Source organism: Poecilia formosa, unplaced genomic scaffold (assembly GCF_000485575.1).
Source record: "Poecilia formosa unplaced genomic scaffold, Poecilia_formosa-5.1.2 Scaffold426, whole genome shotgun sequence".
Taxonomy (NCBI): domain Eukaryota; kingdom Metazoa; phylum Chordata; class Actinopteri; order Cyprinodontiformes; family Poeciliidae; genus Poecilia; species Poecilia formosa.
The window spans coordinates 359,583-373,607 of record NW_006800365.1 but is presented as its reverse complement, the minus strand read 5'-3'; the positions used below and the strand labels follow the sequence as shown (position 1 = coordinate 373,607).

The 14,025-nt window shown below is 39.6% G+C and overlaps 2 protein-coding genes and 1 long non-coding RNA gene across 6 annotated transcripts in view; 1 reads left to right on the top strand and 2 right to left on the bottom strand.

Moving 5' to 3' along the window:
* Positions 1–3,399, top strand: part of med30 (mediator complex subunit 30) — a 47,875-nt gene extending 44,476 nt beyond the window's left edge. For all 4 annotated transcript variants that reach the window (XM_007577047.2, XM_007577050.2, XM_007577049.2 and 1 more), the window contains exon 5: positions 2,640–3,399. In XM_007577047.2, coding sequence (XP_007577109.1) covers positions 2,640–2,735 — 96 coding nt within the window. In that variant the 3' untranslated portion in view covers positions 2,736–3,399. The remainder of the gene's footprint in view (positions 1–2,639) is intronic.
* A 3,297-nt stretch (positions 3,400–6,696) lies between these two features.
* Positions 6,697–11,765, bottom strand: LOC107833675 (uncharacterized). The gene is made up of 2 exons (XR_001659448.1): positions 11,467–11,765; positions 6,697–6,965 (listed from the first exon to the last, which is right to left on the bottom strand). It is a non-coding gene; the product is annotated as an uncharacterized LOC107833675 (long non-coding RNA).
* A 42-nt stretch (positions 11,766–11,807) lies between these two features.
* Positions 11,808–14,025, bottom strand: part of LOC103155379 (exostosin-1b) — a 148,652-nt gene continuing 146,434 nt past the window's right edge. Inside the window, exons 10-11 of the mRNA XM_007577046.2 lie at positions 13,351–13,522; positions 11,808–12,094 (exon numbers count right to left, since the gene is read on the bottom strand). Of these exons, the coding sequence (XP_007577108.1) occupies positions 11,909–12,094; positions 13,351–13,522 (358 nt within the window). The 3' untranslated portion in view covers positions 11,808–11,908. The remainder of the gene's footprint in view (positions 12,095–13,350; positions 13,523–14,025) is intronic.

The following is a 14,025-nucleotide window of genomic DNA, read 5'->3' as shown; positions in this document are numbered from 1 at the left end:
TGCACTAATTGAGGTTATGAATGAAATCTGCATTTCCCTGAGGTTGATGCATAATTTCTCTGATAATTATTCATGTATCACGATATGCCAGGCAGCCTTCATAATGAAGAGGCTGCTGCCCTGAAAAACCTGCAGCTTCATGCCTCCTTTGAGAGAAACAGGAAATGAAGCCGATGCTGCAGATATTACAAATGGAGCTGCAACTATAAATTATTTCAGGAATCGATTAACCTATTTATTATTTGATTAATTGGATGAAATGGTACAAAATTTTCATTTAACTGCTTAAAACCTTTTTTCTATAGCATTATAAATAAAACATGCAAATAAAAACTAATTCACTTCCTTTTTTATGTCAGAAAATATTTTATTGCCTAAAATGCAATACCATGGCATTTCTTTAATGAATATAAACTGGGTGAAACTTTGGCATTTGAGAAATTTTCATTTTATTCACAGACAAAGGTGATTTTTATATAATGCATCTTAAATTTATGTATTTTTGTACAGTTTCGACAGTTTCGACTTGTTACTCTAAATAAGTTGGGTTTTTTCAGAAGAGGCCCTTTTTTGTGGGTCTGTATACTACAGTTAACGATTAATCGATTACTAAAGTAGTTTATTATTTCAATAATCAATTAATCACAACCATGTCAACCCTAATTAAAAACTACATTATTTGTTTACAAACTTATCAAGGAGGCATTTTCTGAATAATAAACCAGATTTAGAACAAGTTTACAATGTTTTATATTTTTTCATCTGAAATGTAAAATGCAGATATTTTTTGTACAGTTTTGATTCTATATAGTTCAATTAACGATTAATTGATTACTAAATCAGCTGACTATTCTTTCAGTAACCGATTAATCATGATGAATCCGATTAATCGTTTCAGGCCTAATTAAAAACGGCACTGTTCTCTGTTTACAAACTTCCTGAAAGCACAAGGAGGCGTTATCTGAGCACCAGACAGAAATCGGGTATTTCGGGTCTCACTTGTTGGCGTAATGAGGAAAATCCTGTAAAATACACGCTGGCAGTCACGCAGGAAGGCGACCAGAATCAAAGCGAACGTCTCTGAGAAGCGAAGAAGCTCGAGAAGCGTTTAGAAATCCCCCCTGAGGAAGAGACTGGAGGCTTTCCAAACTCTGGAATATCTTCAAGGACAATCAGCTAAACAGCTGATATTACCAGAGCCGTGTGAAATCGATTGCTCAAGGTGTTATCTGCGCCGCAGAAATGGCTGGTAATTAGTCATGGCTAAAGGAGTGTTACAGAGAGCGAGATGGGTTTAATCTTAATAGATTTCACTGCACTGCAGATACAGGAGCTCCCTCCTCTTCCTCCTCTTCCTCCTCTGATGTGCTGCTGCTAAATTTGCCCAAACCTCCAAACGTTTCGAGGTATTTTATTTTTTTCCTCTAACGCAGCCCACGCTTGGCAGCTGTGCTTGATTTTATTGTTCAGAGTCTCCAGCTGCAGTGGCAGTGAAGGAGCCATTATTAGTTTGAGCGTAAAGCTTTGGGTCCACAGCAGCTGTTGACTCAGAGATCTCAGCAAAGCATTCAGAGACAACAGGGGGACAAAGTCGGCTTGTTTGCTCCTCTGATGTCATCCTGATTAAGTTTTCAGTGATTATGTGGGGAGGCTTGTTGTTCTGAACATCTGAAGTTTAAAGTCTCTTTGGTGTTTATGTTTCACCTCCAGCCAGGAGTCACTGAGTTCAAAGGAAAACCAAGTCCCTGCGCTGATCAGTCCTCCTTCTCCGTGTGCAGTACCAAGTTTAACCAGTTATTATAGTTTTTCATTCTGGTTTAGTTTATTGTGTTGTGACTCTTTGTCTGATTCAGTCATTTTTAGAGTGTTTTTGTTAGTTATTAGTAGTTAAACATTGTTTAGTTTCCAGTAGTTGTAGTTTTAATGAATACCTTTGCAAGGCACTGTATACCAGGGTTTGAAAGATGAAACCTAAAACTTGAGTTTTTAACCATTTTGTTTGTCTAATTCAATCAGTTTCAGTTCATTTTTAGAGTGTTTTTGTTAGTTATTAGTTATATTTTGGTTAGTTTCCAGTAGTTATTTTAGTTTCAGTTTTTTCATATGGTGATTGTTTTGATTATTTATACAATGATTTGGTGGTGAATATTCAACCGCAGGTACAATAAAAAAACACTTTGATTTTTTGTTGTTTACTCCCAACATGCTGCCATTTTGCAAAATGTTTGAGGGAAAAAAATCACATCAGGGTGAAAGGCTAATGCACAGATTCATAAAAATAAAGGGTTTTATGATTTCAGTACGTTTTGGTTTTATTAACGACACATGGTTTTTCCTCATTACCATTCTTTATTTATTTCAGTTAAAAAGTTTTCTCAATTTCAGACTTGATGCTTCATGAGATCAAATTATGAACAAGACATTTTGTGAAATAATCTGAAACTCGCTCATTTTCATTAACATTAAGGAATAAAATGAGCTCCTACATCTTAGGAAAAGTTACTTGTTAAGTAAGTTTTGTTTTATTTCAAGTTCTGAGGTTTTTGTATCAGAAACTAATCCAGGTTACTTTGTAAGATTTAGTGTTTTTGCAGTGTGAGTTTGTAAGTTTCCTTCTCGTGTCGTTGCATTTCCTGCAGAAGCTGAAGCAGAAGAACCAGCAGCTGAAGCAGGTCATGGACCAACTGAGGAACCTCATCTGGGAGATCAACTCCATGCTGGCCGTCCGCAGCTGAGCGCGGCGCCGACCCACGCTGAGGTCGGAGAGAGACCTGCAGGTTGGATAGACGGACGGACGGACGGACAGACAGACTGCACTTTACATGAGAAACGGGAACTCTGGCAATATCAGCGCGTTGGAAACCACAGAAGAAGAACGAGTGACGAAGGGTTGGATGGCAGACAGTTCTGTCTACCTCGGTGATCTATAATCAGATTTATTTAACCTAAAGATCAAATATGTTTCATGTATCTGTAGCTGCAGGCTAAATGAAGAAGTTATTTAATCAGACTATACATCCTCCAGACTGAAGTTTGAAGATAATTGGACTCCGAATTGAAGGACGTGAGACTCACTGAGGCTAAACCGTATTACTAAACCGTATTTACAGCTAATCATCACTTCTTGACTCGATGTAACATCATCAGTGCTTCACTATGACTGAGTCTGACCACTCTGTTAAATACTCTGCTCAACTATAAATCGATTTGAGATTTCAGACATAAGTCACTGTTTGTTTTTCTTTGTTTGCTAGAAATCATTCTAACAAAAATGCTGTTGAATTTTTTAGAAGTTTTGGAGGTTTATTTCCTGTTAGGGAGATCTCTTCTTCAGGCGAAAAACGCTCGAGTTACGAATTTTAATCTTAATAAATGGTTCCTGGATGGTAAATCAACAACAAATCACTTGTCTTTTCCCTGTCAACCATTCCACAGTGCATACAGTGGGTTGCTAGGTGACGGACGGAACTCTGCTGGGGTTGCTAGGTGACGGACGGAACTCTGCTGGGGTTGCTAGGCGATGGACGGAACTCTGCTGGGGTTGTTAGGCAATGGCATAGTAGCCTCCTGTGTGTGTGTTTTTTTTCTTTTTTTTTTTTTTGAAACGACTCATTTTCCAGACCCCAAAAAACATTAATTTATTGCCCAAAAATGGCCGGGTGTTTTTAGAGGCAGTAGAGACCAAAATGGAGGTGCAGAACCATAAATAGAACATGTTTCAGATGATTTTTTGCTACTTTTTTTGAGAATCGCTCCTGTGTAGTTGGGAGTTTTGGGCTGAAAGATCACCTGTTCTCCAAAGAAGAACCGTGAACAATTGAAGCATGATCGAACGGTTTGAGGCGCTGGTCTTTGATTCAAAGTGAGAAACGGATGCAGACACTTTGCATCGTACGCTGTGTATTTAAGTCTGTAAATCACCGAGCTAATTGTAATTCTTCTGTCAGGGTTGGAAGATTGCGGCTCTGCATGAGGAGCCGGTTCCTGTGCCGCAGTGAACCTGCAGAGAGCTCCGGCTTTTTAAATTTGAATTTCCAACAAGCTCCATCAAAGGAAGTCCTAATTTAAAAAGACTGCTCTCATTAATAAACATCGCCACTTCACCTGAAAGTCACCTGCTGGCAGCTTCCAACAGGTTGCTACATTTCCACAGCTAATTCTTCTGTTCTTTAGAGCTGAAATGTCACTTTTCTCTCTCTTTATTTCCCACTTTAAAAAGCCTTTTTGTTGTTCAAAGCCTGATCGAGGTTCTGATCGTGTGGAGCTTTCAGGCTCAGTAGGACTTTTGTTTTTCTCCAAGTTTCTTTTTACGGATTCTTACAACGGAGAAATGAGTTCTCATAATATTACAACCTTTAGTCTGATGATTTTATTTTATTTTTTTGAAAAAGTATTAGGATTATAAAATTACCAGCATAAAGTCAGATTACGACTTCATTTTCTTACTTTATTCCTGTATTATTTTGACTTTATTATGATTTTATTGTATTTCTTTGACTTCTCATGATGAGTACTCTGGTAATACTGACTTTGTTATTGTAATATTATGAATATTTTCATATTATTACGACTTTATTCTCAGAAGATCATGACTAAGCATTGTGACTATTCTCATTATTTTTGACTTTTTCCTCATATGACTATAATCAAAATATTGACTTTAATCTCATATTATTACACCTTTATTCTCATAAGATTATAACTAAGTATTTTATTGTCGTTTTATTACAACTTTTTGTCTTGTGTTAATTAAACTTTATTCTCATATTACAACTTTATTCTCATAAAATATGAGTCATAATCTCAAAATTATGACTAAGTATTGCAACTTGGGCCGCTCAAGGCTGCTTGCAGCTTTAATTTGACTTTATTTTCACATTATTCCGACTTTTTTTCTTATATTGATATTTTTCTGGTAACATTACATTTTTTTCTACTTTATACTACGGCTACTTTAAAACTACTTTTCTCTCACATGACTTCATTCTCATAATATTTTGACTTAATTCTCGTACGACTTCTCGTAGTACTACGACTTTATTCTCATAATTCCTAAACGTTTTTCTCCGTGGCTCTAATTCTCCGTTGTAGATCAGTAAAGTTAGACGGTGGATTAAAGGAGGGAAGATCACAGAGGACATAATCTGGAAAACGAAAGGTGATCCGTAAGTCTTTACCATCGCAGATCTGCAGGCAGCGTGTTTGATACGACCCGTTTAATAATTCACAACACAGCCGGGTCGCGTCAGAGCCGGGTCGCAGCGCTGTCGTCCGCAGGGAGGAGGACAGCGGCGGCGTTGGAGGGAATCGATGTTCAGAGCGGTGACTAATAAAGCCGTCCTCACAGAGCCGGTCGCCGCGGCGCTGAAGGACCATCATTACTGTACAAACAGAGAGCCGAGCTGCAGCTGAGCCACAGGTCGGCCGCCGGGCCGTTCATGCAAAAACACTCAGCGGCGCAAATAAAACGAGAGAGAGAGAGAAAAGCTTTTATCGATGCTTCTCTGCAGATTATCTGGAGATGTTTGGTTCTTCCAGGATTAAACCAAAAGATTCAATCAGGCAGAAATCAGCAGCAGCAAATCCATTTTTGGTATCAGATTTTTTAATGTAGTTGCAATTACTAGAATAAAATCATATTAGCAGAATAAAGACACAATAATACTAAAATTTGAGAAATTATTAGAAAAAAATGTTTTGAGGGCAAAGATCTGATGTGAGCTGTTCTTCTGATTTGAAATAATTCTTTAATTGTCTCAAAGTTCTGCCACTGATGGACATTTTGAAGTGTTGAAAGATTAAATATTTTGTATTTCTAAAACCAATACCACAGTATAACTTCACAAGAGAACTGGAATTAGTTTGATTCCTGCAAACATCCAGCACCAGTCCAAAAATTAAAAATAATCTGAATTATTCAGTTAAAACATTTAATCTCCCTTTGGGATTAATAATTTTAAATTTGATGAGAATTAGGGTTGGTAGGAGTTTTTCTTTTGAGTGACCACAATCGTAGCGACGCATTAAGACGTTTAACGCTTTGAGCTAACGTCACATTTACAGGCGGACCGCCAGGTGACACCCGCGGACCACCAGCGGTCAGAGAACCTCAGTTTGAGAAAACGTGTCAGATATCGCTCAGTGAGTAGAAAAACCATAAACTGCACTACTACTGAAGAGGAGCACGACTTCAACATAATTTTACTCTAGTAAATGTAAAAAGTATCCGTCCAACAAATTACTCAAGTAAAAACGTATTTGGTAAAAAGTCAAGTGAAGTACTGAGAAACTGATCGATTTATTAATCATTTAAACTACCAACTCAGATGGACCAAAATGTAAAGGTCAGAGGAATTTTTAGCATTTTAAGGATGAAAATGACAAAAGAAATCAGGAAAATATTTCCAAATCAGTTTTTGTCAATAAAAAAACTTATGAAACTTTACTTATGAAACAGTTTGACAAAACTGTCCGGTGAAATTTTGGTGAAAACCTGTTTGCTTTTCATTCAGTGGGTAGAAAAACCAGAAATTTTACTCAAGAGTTGAGATGCATCATAGTAAAAGTACTCAAAAGTAAAATTACTCCTAAAAGTACTTGTTTTCAAAAGCGATACTGAAGTAAATGTAAGTAGTTTCCACCCGGCTGTGGCTCCACCTCTGCTGATCGATCAGAAACAAACTGCAGACGCTCAGCTATAATCAAATATGAGTTTATTTTTTATTATAAATCATTCTTACAAAATGGTCATTTATCTATTTAATTTGTGGCATCTATAAAAGTCTTCTCTTAGTTACAGGGAGGAAAAGGCATCAGGACAGCCGGGCTTCACCGATTCCCTCACACATCAACAGGAAGCTGTCGCACATCGTCACCACGGTAACGGTGTCCAACACGAAAACAATACAGCTGTGTGTGTTTGTGAGTGAAGCTGCGACTCCTCCAGTGTTTAAACGTTTGGGATCCTGTTGATAAAAGGCACAAATCAGGAACAGACTCAGAGTCCGGTTTTGAACAGAAAGACGAAAATAAAACCCAGACGCTGCAGCCGAGCTCTCTGGTGGGATGAGGAGTTTTCCCCTCACTTTGCTCCGTCACACTCGGATCAGAACCATTACCGTAATGAACCATCTGGAGCGACCCAGCTGCCTCCGAATCCGTGCCGGGACTTCATGATTTGACTCCCACAGAGAACCGAGACGGCCCAAATCTAGATTAGCGGGGATGTTTTTGTGAGATTAGAGCTGCGGCGATGAGTCTGAAAGTTTTCCGTTTGCGTGTGACGGATGAGACGGGCCGACGGGCCCGGGGACGGGCCCGGACAGGAGGAAATAAACCGAACAAATATCAGCTGCTCCCCTCAGAGACGCAGGACTGATGTGCTCAGGTCCAACACAGTGCTTTGGAAAAGTATCCCGTCATCGTTCAATGGGATCAATAAACCAACACAAAGTAGCTCATAACTGTGAAATGCCCTGCAAAGAACAAATAGTGTGTATATATATATATATATATATATAACACTGCTCAAAAAAATAAAGGGAACATTTCACTTTAATTTTGTGTGTGGCTCCAAATTCAGGCCTCCATTGGTTAATAAATTTGATTATTAACCAATTGATGATTTTTGTGTGATTTTGTTGTCAGCACATTCAACTTTGTACAGAACAAAGTATTCAATGAGAATATTTCATTCATTCAGATCTAGGATGTGTTATTTGAGTGTTCCCTTTATGTTTTTGAGCAGTGTGTGTATATATATATATATATATACATTATATATATATATATATATTAAAAAAAACAAGTGGAAACTTTAACTCAACGTAAAAATCCCAGAAAGTTTTAGAAATTAGAACGTTGCTCATTTATCGTTAAATCTGATTTATTCTCGCAAAAAATTCAAATTATTAAAGTTTAAAACCCCTAAAACTGAACTGTTTTACAATTTCCTCCACTGTTCAATACGTGTATCAATACATTTGAAGATATGATTAAGTGCAGTTAGTGTGATCAGTTTAGTGATATAAAACACGTCTTTATGTGACTGCAGGGTTTCCCTCAGTGTATTATAAGCCTGGCGGGCCACCAGGCTTTACTCTTGCCCCCGTCAGGCTAAGCAGCATTTATTTCAGTTTTTTTTTAATGACTCCCTTTTTTAAGACTTTATAGTTGGTGTTCAGGTGCTAAACTTAAATCTTCCAGTAACGCATCATTACCAAGTGATATTTTCAAATTTCCTGTCAACTTTTAACTGAAAAACACGACGAGCCGCTGGATGAAGAACTGACCCGACACCCAGAACCCCGGGCTTTTCTGGGGAAACCCTGGACTGCTGTCCTGAACAAGCACTTATAAATGTTTAGTATACTTTTTAAAATGTGTATTTGTGTGACTATGATTGCTGTTAAACAGCTACAAAGAGCAATAAGTAGTACTTATCGTCACTTTAATGGTACCACAAACTATTGTGGTACTACTACTGAGCGTAATGAGCTAAAGTTAATAGTGAAGTCAGAGCAGTGTGTTATGTGCTAGTGTTTTTAGCTAATATGCTAACAGGTGAGTGCTGCCAACTACTGTATTTCATAGTTCCTTATCTAGTGTGCAAAAAGCTACAATGATAGCATGTAGGCTAACACTAGAATGTTGACCTAAAATAGCATACTCCAATTAGCTTTTACTCAGATAAAAGCTAAAATGCTAATTTCAGAAAAGTGGCTAACACTAGCAAATAGCCAAAGTTTGTCACTAGATTTTGAACTGACAAATGTGGAAATGGTTAGCTGTGACAGCTTTTTTTTTTTGGCAGAATGAGGTTTTCCATTCATTCCAGTTGAGTCAAAATATGCATAAAAAACATACAATTCAATAAATTAAGCTATTAATACCAATCGTAGCTGTCATGTCTTGAATGACCAGAACATTGTAGAAGTTCAAATGACTACTAAACAATCACACAATTATTCATGTTTCTAAGTTATTTATTAAATAAAAAATCTGATAAGTGCGGCATGCCTGAATAAAGCAGCCAGTTTCCTTCAGTCCGCCTGTGTTTTTATTTAATTTAAATGTGAATGTAGGTAGGAGGTGAAGATGTGAAGAACCTTAAAGCAAAGTTAGGTAGTTTTCAACAAATATGGTGCGATTGGTCAAAAATGTAAAGTGGGTGTGGTTTACGTTCTACTTCCTGCTTTAAAGTTTAATTTTGAGTCTCATTATGGTAACAGAGAATCTGTTTACAATCCACAAAAAATCTGCCAAATACGACAGAATGTCTTCTGCTCTTCTGAGGCCACAATTCAACATTTTTGGCTACAATGAGCACATTTGCATCGTGAAACATGGTGGTGGCAGTATCATACTGTTGGGTTTCCTCTGCTCAGCACTGAGAGGGAAGCTCTAGATGTGTAAAGTTGGTAGAAAAGCCCAACAGGCTTGCAGTCAGAGGTGATTCAGTGTGGCTGAATAACAAATGTAAAAAAAAAAAACATGCCGCACTTTTCAGATTGCTCATAAATGTTAGGGCCTCTGTTTTAAACTTTAAAATTATGTACTACTTTGTGTTTGGTCATATAAAATACATCAAAGCCAGCTGATACTTTCACAAGGCACTGTTTGTTCTGGTTGCAGTTCTCTTGAGACATTTAAGACTTGATCCGGACCCAGATGTATCGGATGAAACCAGAACCAGATGTACGTTGAACCCAGATTCTGCTTAATGGCCCAACAATCTGGATTAAACAGATAAAACAAGTACAAAACGGTAAAAAAAAGATGATATGATATGCTGAGAGTTGTAAAAAAAAAAAAAAAGCTTTTGTAGCGATAAAATAAAAAAGCAGATAAAATGTGACTGTTGTTCAAGGAACCGATCGAACCCGGTAGGACTGAGTTTTCAGGTGAATGTTTGCGGGTCACACGTGATGCTTCACCACCAGCTCTTCTCTCTTAGCTGAGGCCTGACGAACGGAGGAGAAAACGTTTTAATCAATCAAACTGCCGAGGTCGTCTGATATGTGGAGGGAAAACCAAAAGAAAAAGGAAAAATGGCGTTTAGGCAGCGTGATGCGCAGCAAACAGCGAAGGCAGAATGGCACCGATTAAAAACAGAAAAGATGGCGGTCAAATGAAAAATTAATCTTTACTCCATTAGGATCGTGTTCATGCAAGAAAAGGTTTGGGTTTGTTCTCTGCTGCGAGCAGCCAGGGTTCAGCGCTACGAACGCACGGAGAGACGGAAATGAGACGAAAATGGGTCACGAAACGGGACGACGTCCCGGGCTGGAGGAACGAGCCGAGGGCCGGACGGAACCGGCGCCAGGCCGGATCCCTCACCTTCAAATCAAATTAAACTGGTGTAAAACACTTGAGCTGCGATCATTTTAAAGAGATAAATATTTCCAGAGGTCATTCAAGGTCAAATATTTACAAAAATCAAGAAAATTTGGTATCAAATGTGCTGCCATTTTTTTTAGCTGCACAAAACATGGCGCAACTTTTATCAGTTTTACTGATTATTATGCAAAATTAACTTTTTCTACTTCCATCAGGATTTCTACTGCTTCTAATATCAACCAAAGTGCTTAAAAGAATCAAACTCAGCCATTTTAAAAACCTACGGAATGCAGACGCTGCCCCGTCACCTAGCAACCAAAACGGAACTCCGTTACTTAGCAACCAAAACTGAACTCTATCAGGTTTGTTCAGCTGGTCTGACCGCTGTATGCGCTGTACAATGGCTGCTGGAAAAATGAGAAAACAAGTGCTTTGTTATTGACCTTCCGTCAAGAAATCACTAATTGCATTCTTGTTGGTTGTGCAGGAGGCGCCTTTCTGATTTTCAAAGATGTATGGTTGTAGAATTGCACATTTTGACACATCAAAAATTAATTTGCTTAATGGAAAAACACCAATTACAAAACAATCCCGTTGTCGATTAAAATGTTTTGCTGCTAGGACATTTTTTTAATTTGGAAAATGCAGTGGACACATGAGTGTCATGACAAACTTATTCACACGGGATTTTAAATTGCAAATTTTTGTTTTTCCAACATTAACAGAATATTGACAAAGTCTGTAATGGAGGCATTGAGCTTCGGGGGCGTGGCTATCAGGAGCTTATCTGGATTTAAAGTGACAGGAAACAATGTTTTGTATAGGCCACTGACCAGTTCAAGGAAGCATAATGGGTCACCTTGGGCAGGTTGACCTCTGGTGAACCTTTTTTTTTTTAAATCTTAAAAATTATAACGGCAGAAAGGTAGTAGCACAGTTAACCGACTCCATATTCCATTTGATTTTTCCAGGTTTGTTGACCTTTGACCTCTGGATCCACTTATTGATCGCTTTGAAATCAGTTTAATTTAATTTGAAGAGCAGGTGATGGGAGACCGACTCTCCGGTGTGTCGGGCGAACACCAGCAAACTGAACCAAAGCTCTGTGTGCGAACAGCTTCTACCTACAGGAGCCGGATCTGTCGGGTCCGGTTTCATGTCCTGATGCGGGCGAGGAACGCTCAAACGCCCCTCCACTCTCTACCATCCTGCACATGTGCGGAGAAAGCAGGAAAGTCGACGTCCTCCAGGGTTTTTCCTCGTACAAAAAAATATTCTAACCCAGTTTCTTCTCGTCTTTAGTCGTCAGTAGTGCGCGCCGTGTGAAACATCCAGTTCTGTTTGTGTCTCTGTTTGCATTGTTTCTGTTTCCTCCTGATTCCCGTCCGGATCAGGTCCGGGGAGCAGCGGCGGCGGCGCTGTGGTCATTGGCGATGTGCTGAGTGGAAGACGGAGCGCCGTCTCTCCCCGTCCACCCGGCCGTGGTGCGGCTGCTCCGCCGGCTCTCCACGGAGTCTCTGTCGCGCGCCTCCCCCTGCGTGGAGTCTCCCCCGAGGGGGCGGCGGTCCTGTCAGAGCCTCTCGATGTCCCTGTATTTTTTGCGGAGGATGGAGACCTGGTCCTTGAAGAGCACGGGGTCCAGCCTCACCTGGGAGTGGACGAGCGGCATGGCGCCAAACCAGCTGGCGAACTTGTTCATGCAGGTCTGCCGCTGGGCGAAGTGGTCCGGGTCGGCCCAGCGGGACGCCCGAGAAGACTGCAGGAGGAAACACACATTTACAACCATTTATAAAACATGACTTACAGTTACAGTCATGCAGGTTTTCAGAGATCTACTTACATTTAGGTAAATGTAACCCAGATCTGACTGTCATGAATGTCTGAATGTCCCAGTTGTGATTTTTTAACCCACATAATAAATCTAATTTGTTATAAACAGGAGATGTTGCACCTTTGCCAACTTTTCCATCATAGTTCTGCTGCAGAAGAAGCCAGAGGCGTTAAATCAGGACGTAAACAACGGCTGAAACACAGCAAACCTCTTCATTTACCATCATTTCTGGAAAATAGCCTCAGTCTTTTCAGTTTGGTCGGTCCTGAGACTTAAATAGGTTTTTTTCCCCTGTGTTGCATTTTTATGTCGGAAAACATTTCTATTTACAGCAGCTTGTCATCAAAGGATCTGATTAATGAGCTATTTGAAATATTTGTTCCTTTTATGTTCATACTTTGATGTTTTCTGAAGTATTTGTGTATGAATGTTGCTAAATAAATAAACTTGCTTTATCTAAACAGTGCAGATTATTGAGACTTAGACAGACGGAGGAGTCTGAGATTTAAAGAATGAAAAACGTGGGAATCCTGTCAGGAACTCAACTGAAGGACGGATGGATAAAAACGCTTTAAATACTGGATAAACAGTGATTAAAGCTAATGGTTCAGACCTACTAAATCATGTTTGATCCATGATGATGAGCTCTGATTTTATGAACGAAAGCAGTCGGGCTCTTCTGTTTTATTTCTCTGGAACGATTCGTCTTAACATTTCAACTTCTGATTCAGGCTCCGTCTGCAGAGACGGGAAAACCATCAGAGGAGCAACAAACTTCTCCATCAATCATCGGCCGCTTCGTGTTTTTGGTTTTGGGAATCTGGACGTCGTTTCCCTTGTTTCTGAGCTTTTGTCCTGCGGCCCCCAGGGGCCTAGCTAAAGTACAGCGTTATAAATCAAGCTGTTGAGAAGCAGGGAGAGCTGGGTGCAGCTCAAAGGAAACAATGGCTGCAAGATGAGTCACGGCTCAGAAGAAGGAAGAAAATCAACATAATTCAGGTTCTGGTCCAATGCTACAAGCTTCATGATTTACTGCATTAGTGATGATAATAAAGTTATTTTGGTTCCTCCCCGCCTGCCCCATCATGGTCTATTAGTAATAATAAAGTTATTTTGGTTCCTCCCCCCCTGCCCCATCATGGTCTATTAGTAATAATAAAGTTATTTTGGTTCCTCCCCACCTGCCCCATCATGGTCTCCTTGTACTGCTTCTTCTGTGTGATCTTGATGGGCGGCAGCTTGGTGACGGCCGACACCAGGAAGTTCATCAGGATGTCCTCGCAGTTGGCCAGCTGGTCCACCATGTTCTTCAGGCTGCTGGGCAGGTAGTGGGTGTACAGGAAGTGGTAGTACCTAAGAGACGGGAGCTGGATTAGGATTACGCTGAGATTACAGAACAGAGTTACTCTATTTGGGATTTAAATATGGCGGCTACTGACAATCGGATTTAAAAAATTGGCACATTTAGCTTCATTTAGCCTCTAAAGCAGAGTTGGGTAGTAACTAGTTACTTTTACTCTGTTACTTTTACATAGCAAAACAAAACAATAATATTGTTTATCGCAATAACGTCTGGGACAATTTATTGTTCGGCAACAGTTGTTATAGTGGTGGGAGCTAACCTGGGCTGACAGATGGAAGGATGAATGGATAGATGGCTAGAAGACACTTTTAGAGAACAGGACAGGGAGTAAGTGGTGGGATCTGGAGAGACGAGCGTCTTCCATATTATATTTCCTGAATGATGCTTCTACTCCAGCGTGATGAGAGCTGTATTAGTAGTGATTAGGAGGTGCTGACTGGCTGACTCCGGCCTGATGTGGCATCCTCCTACCAGCAGACTGAAGCCATATTAA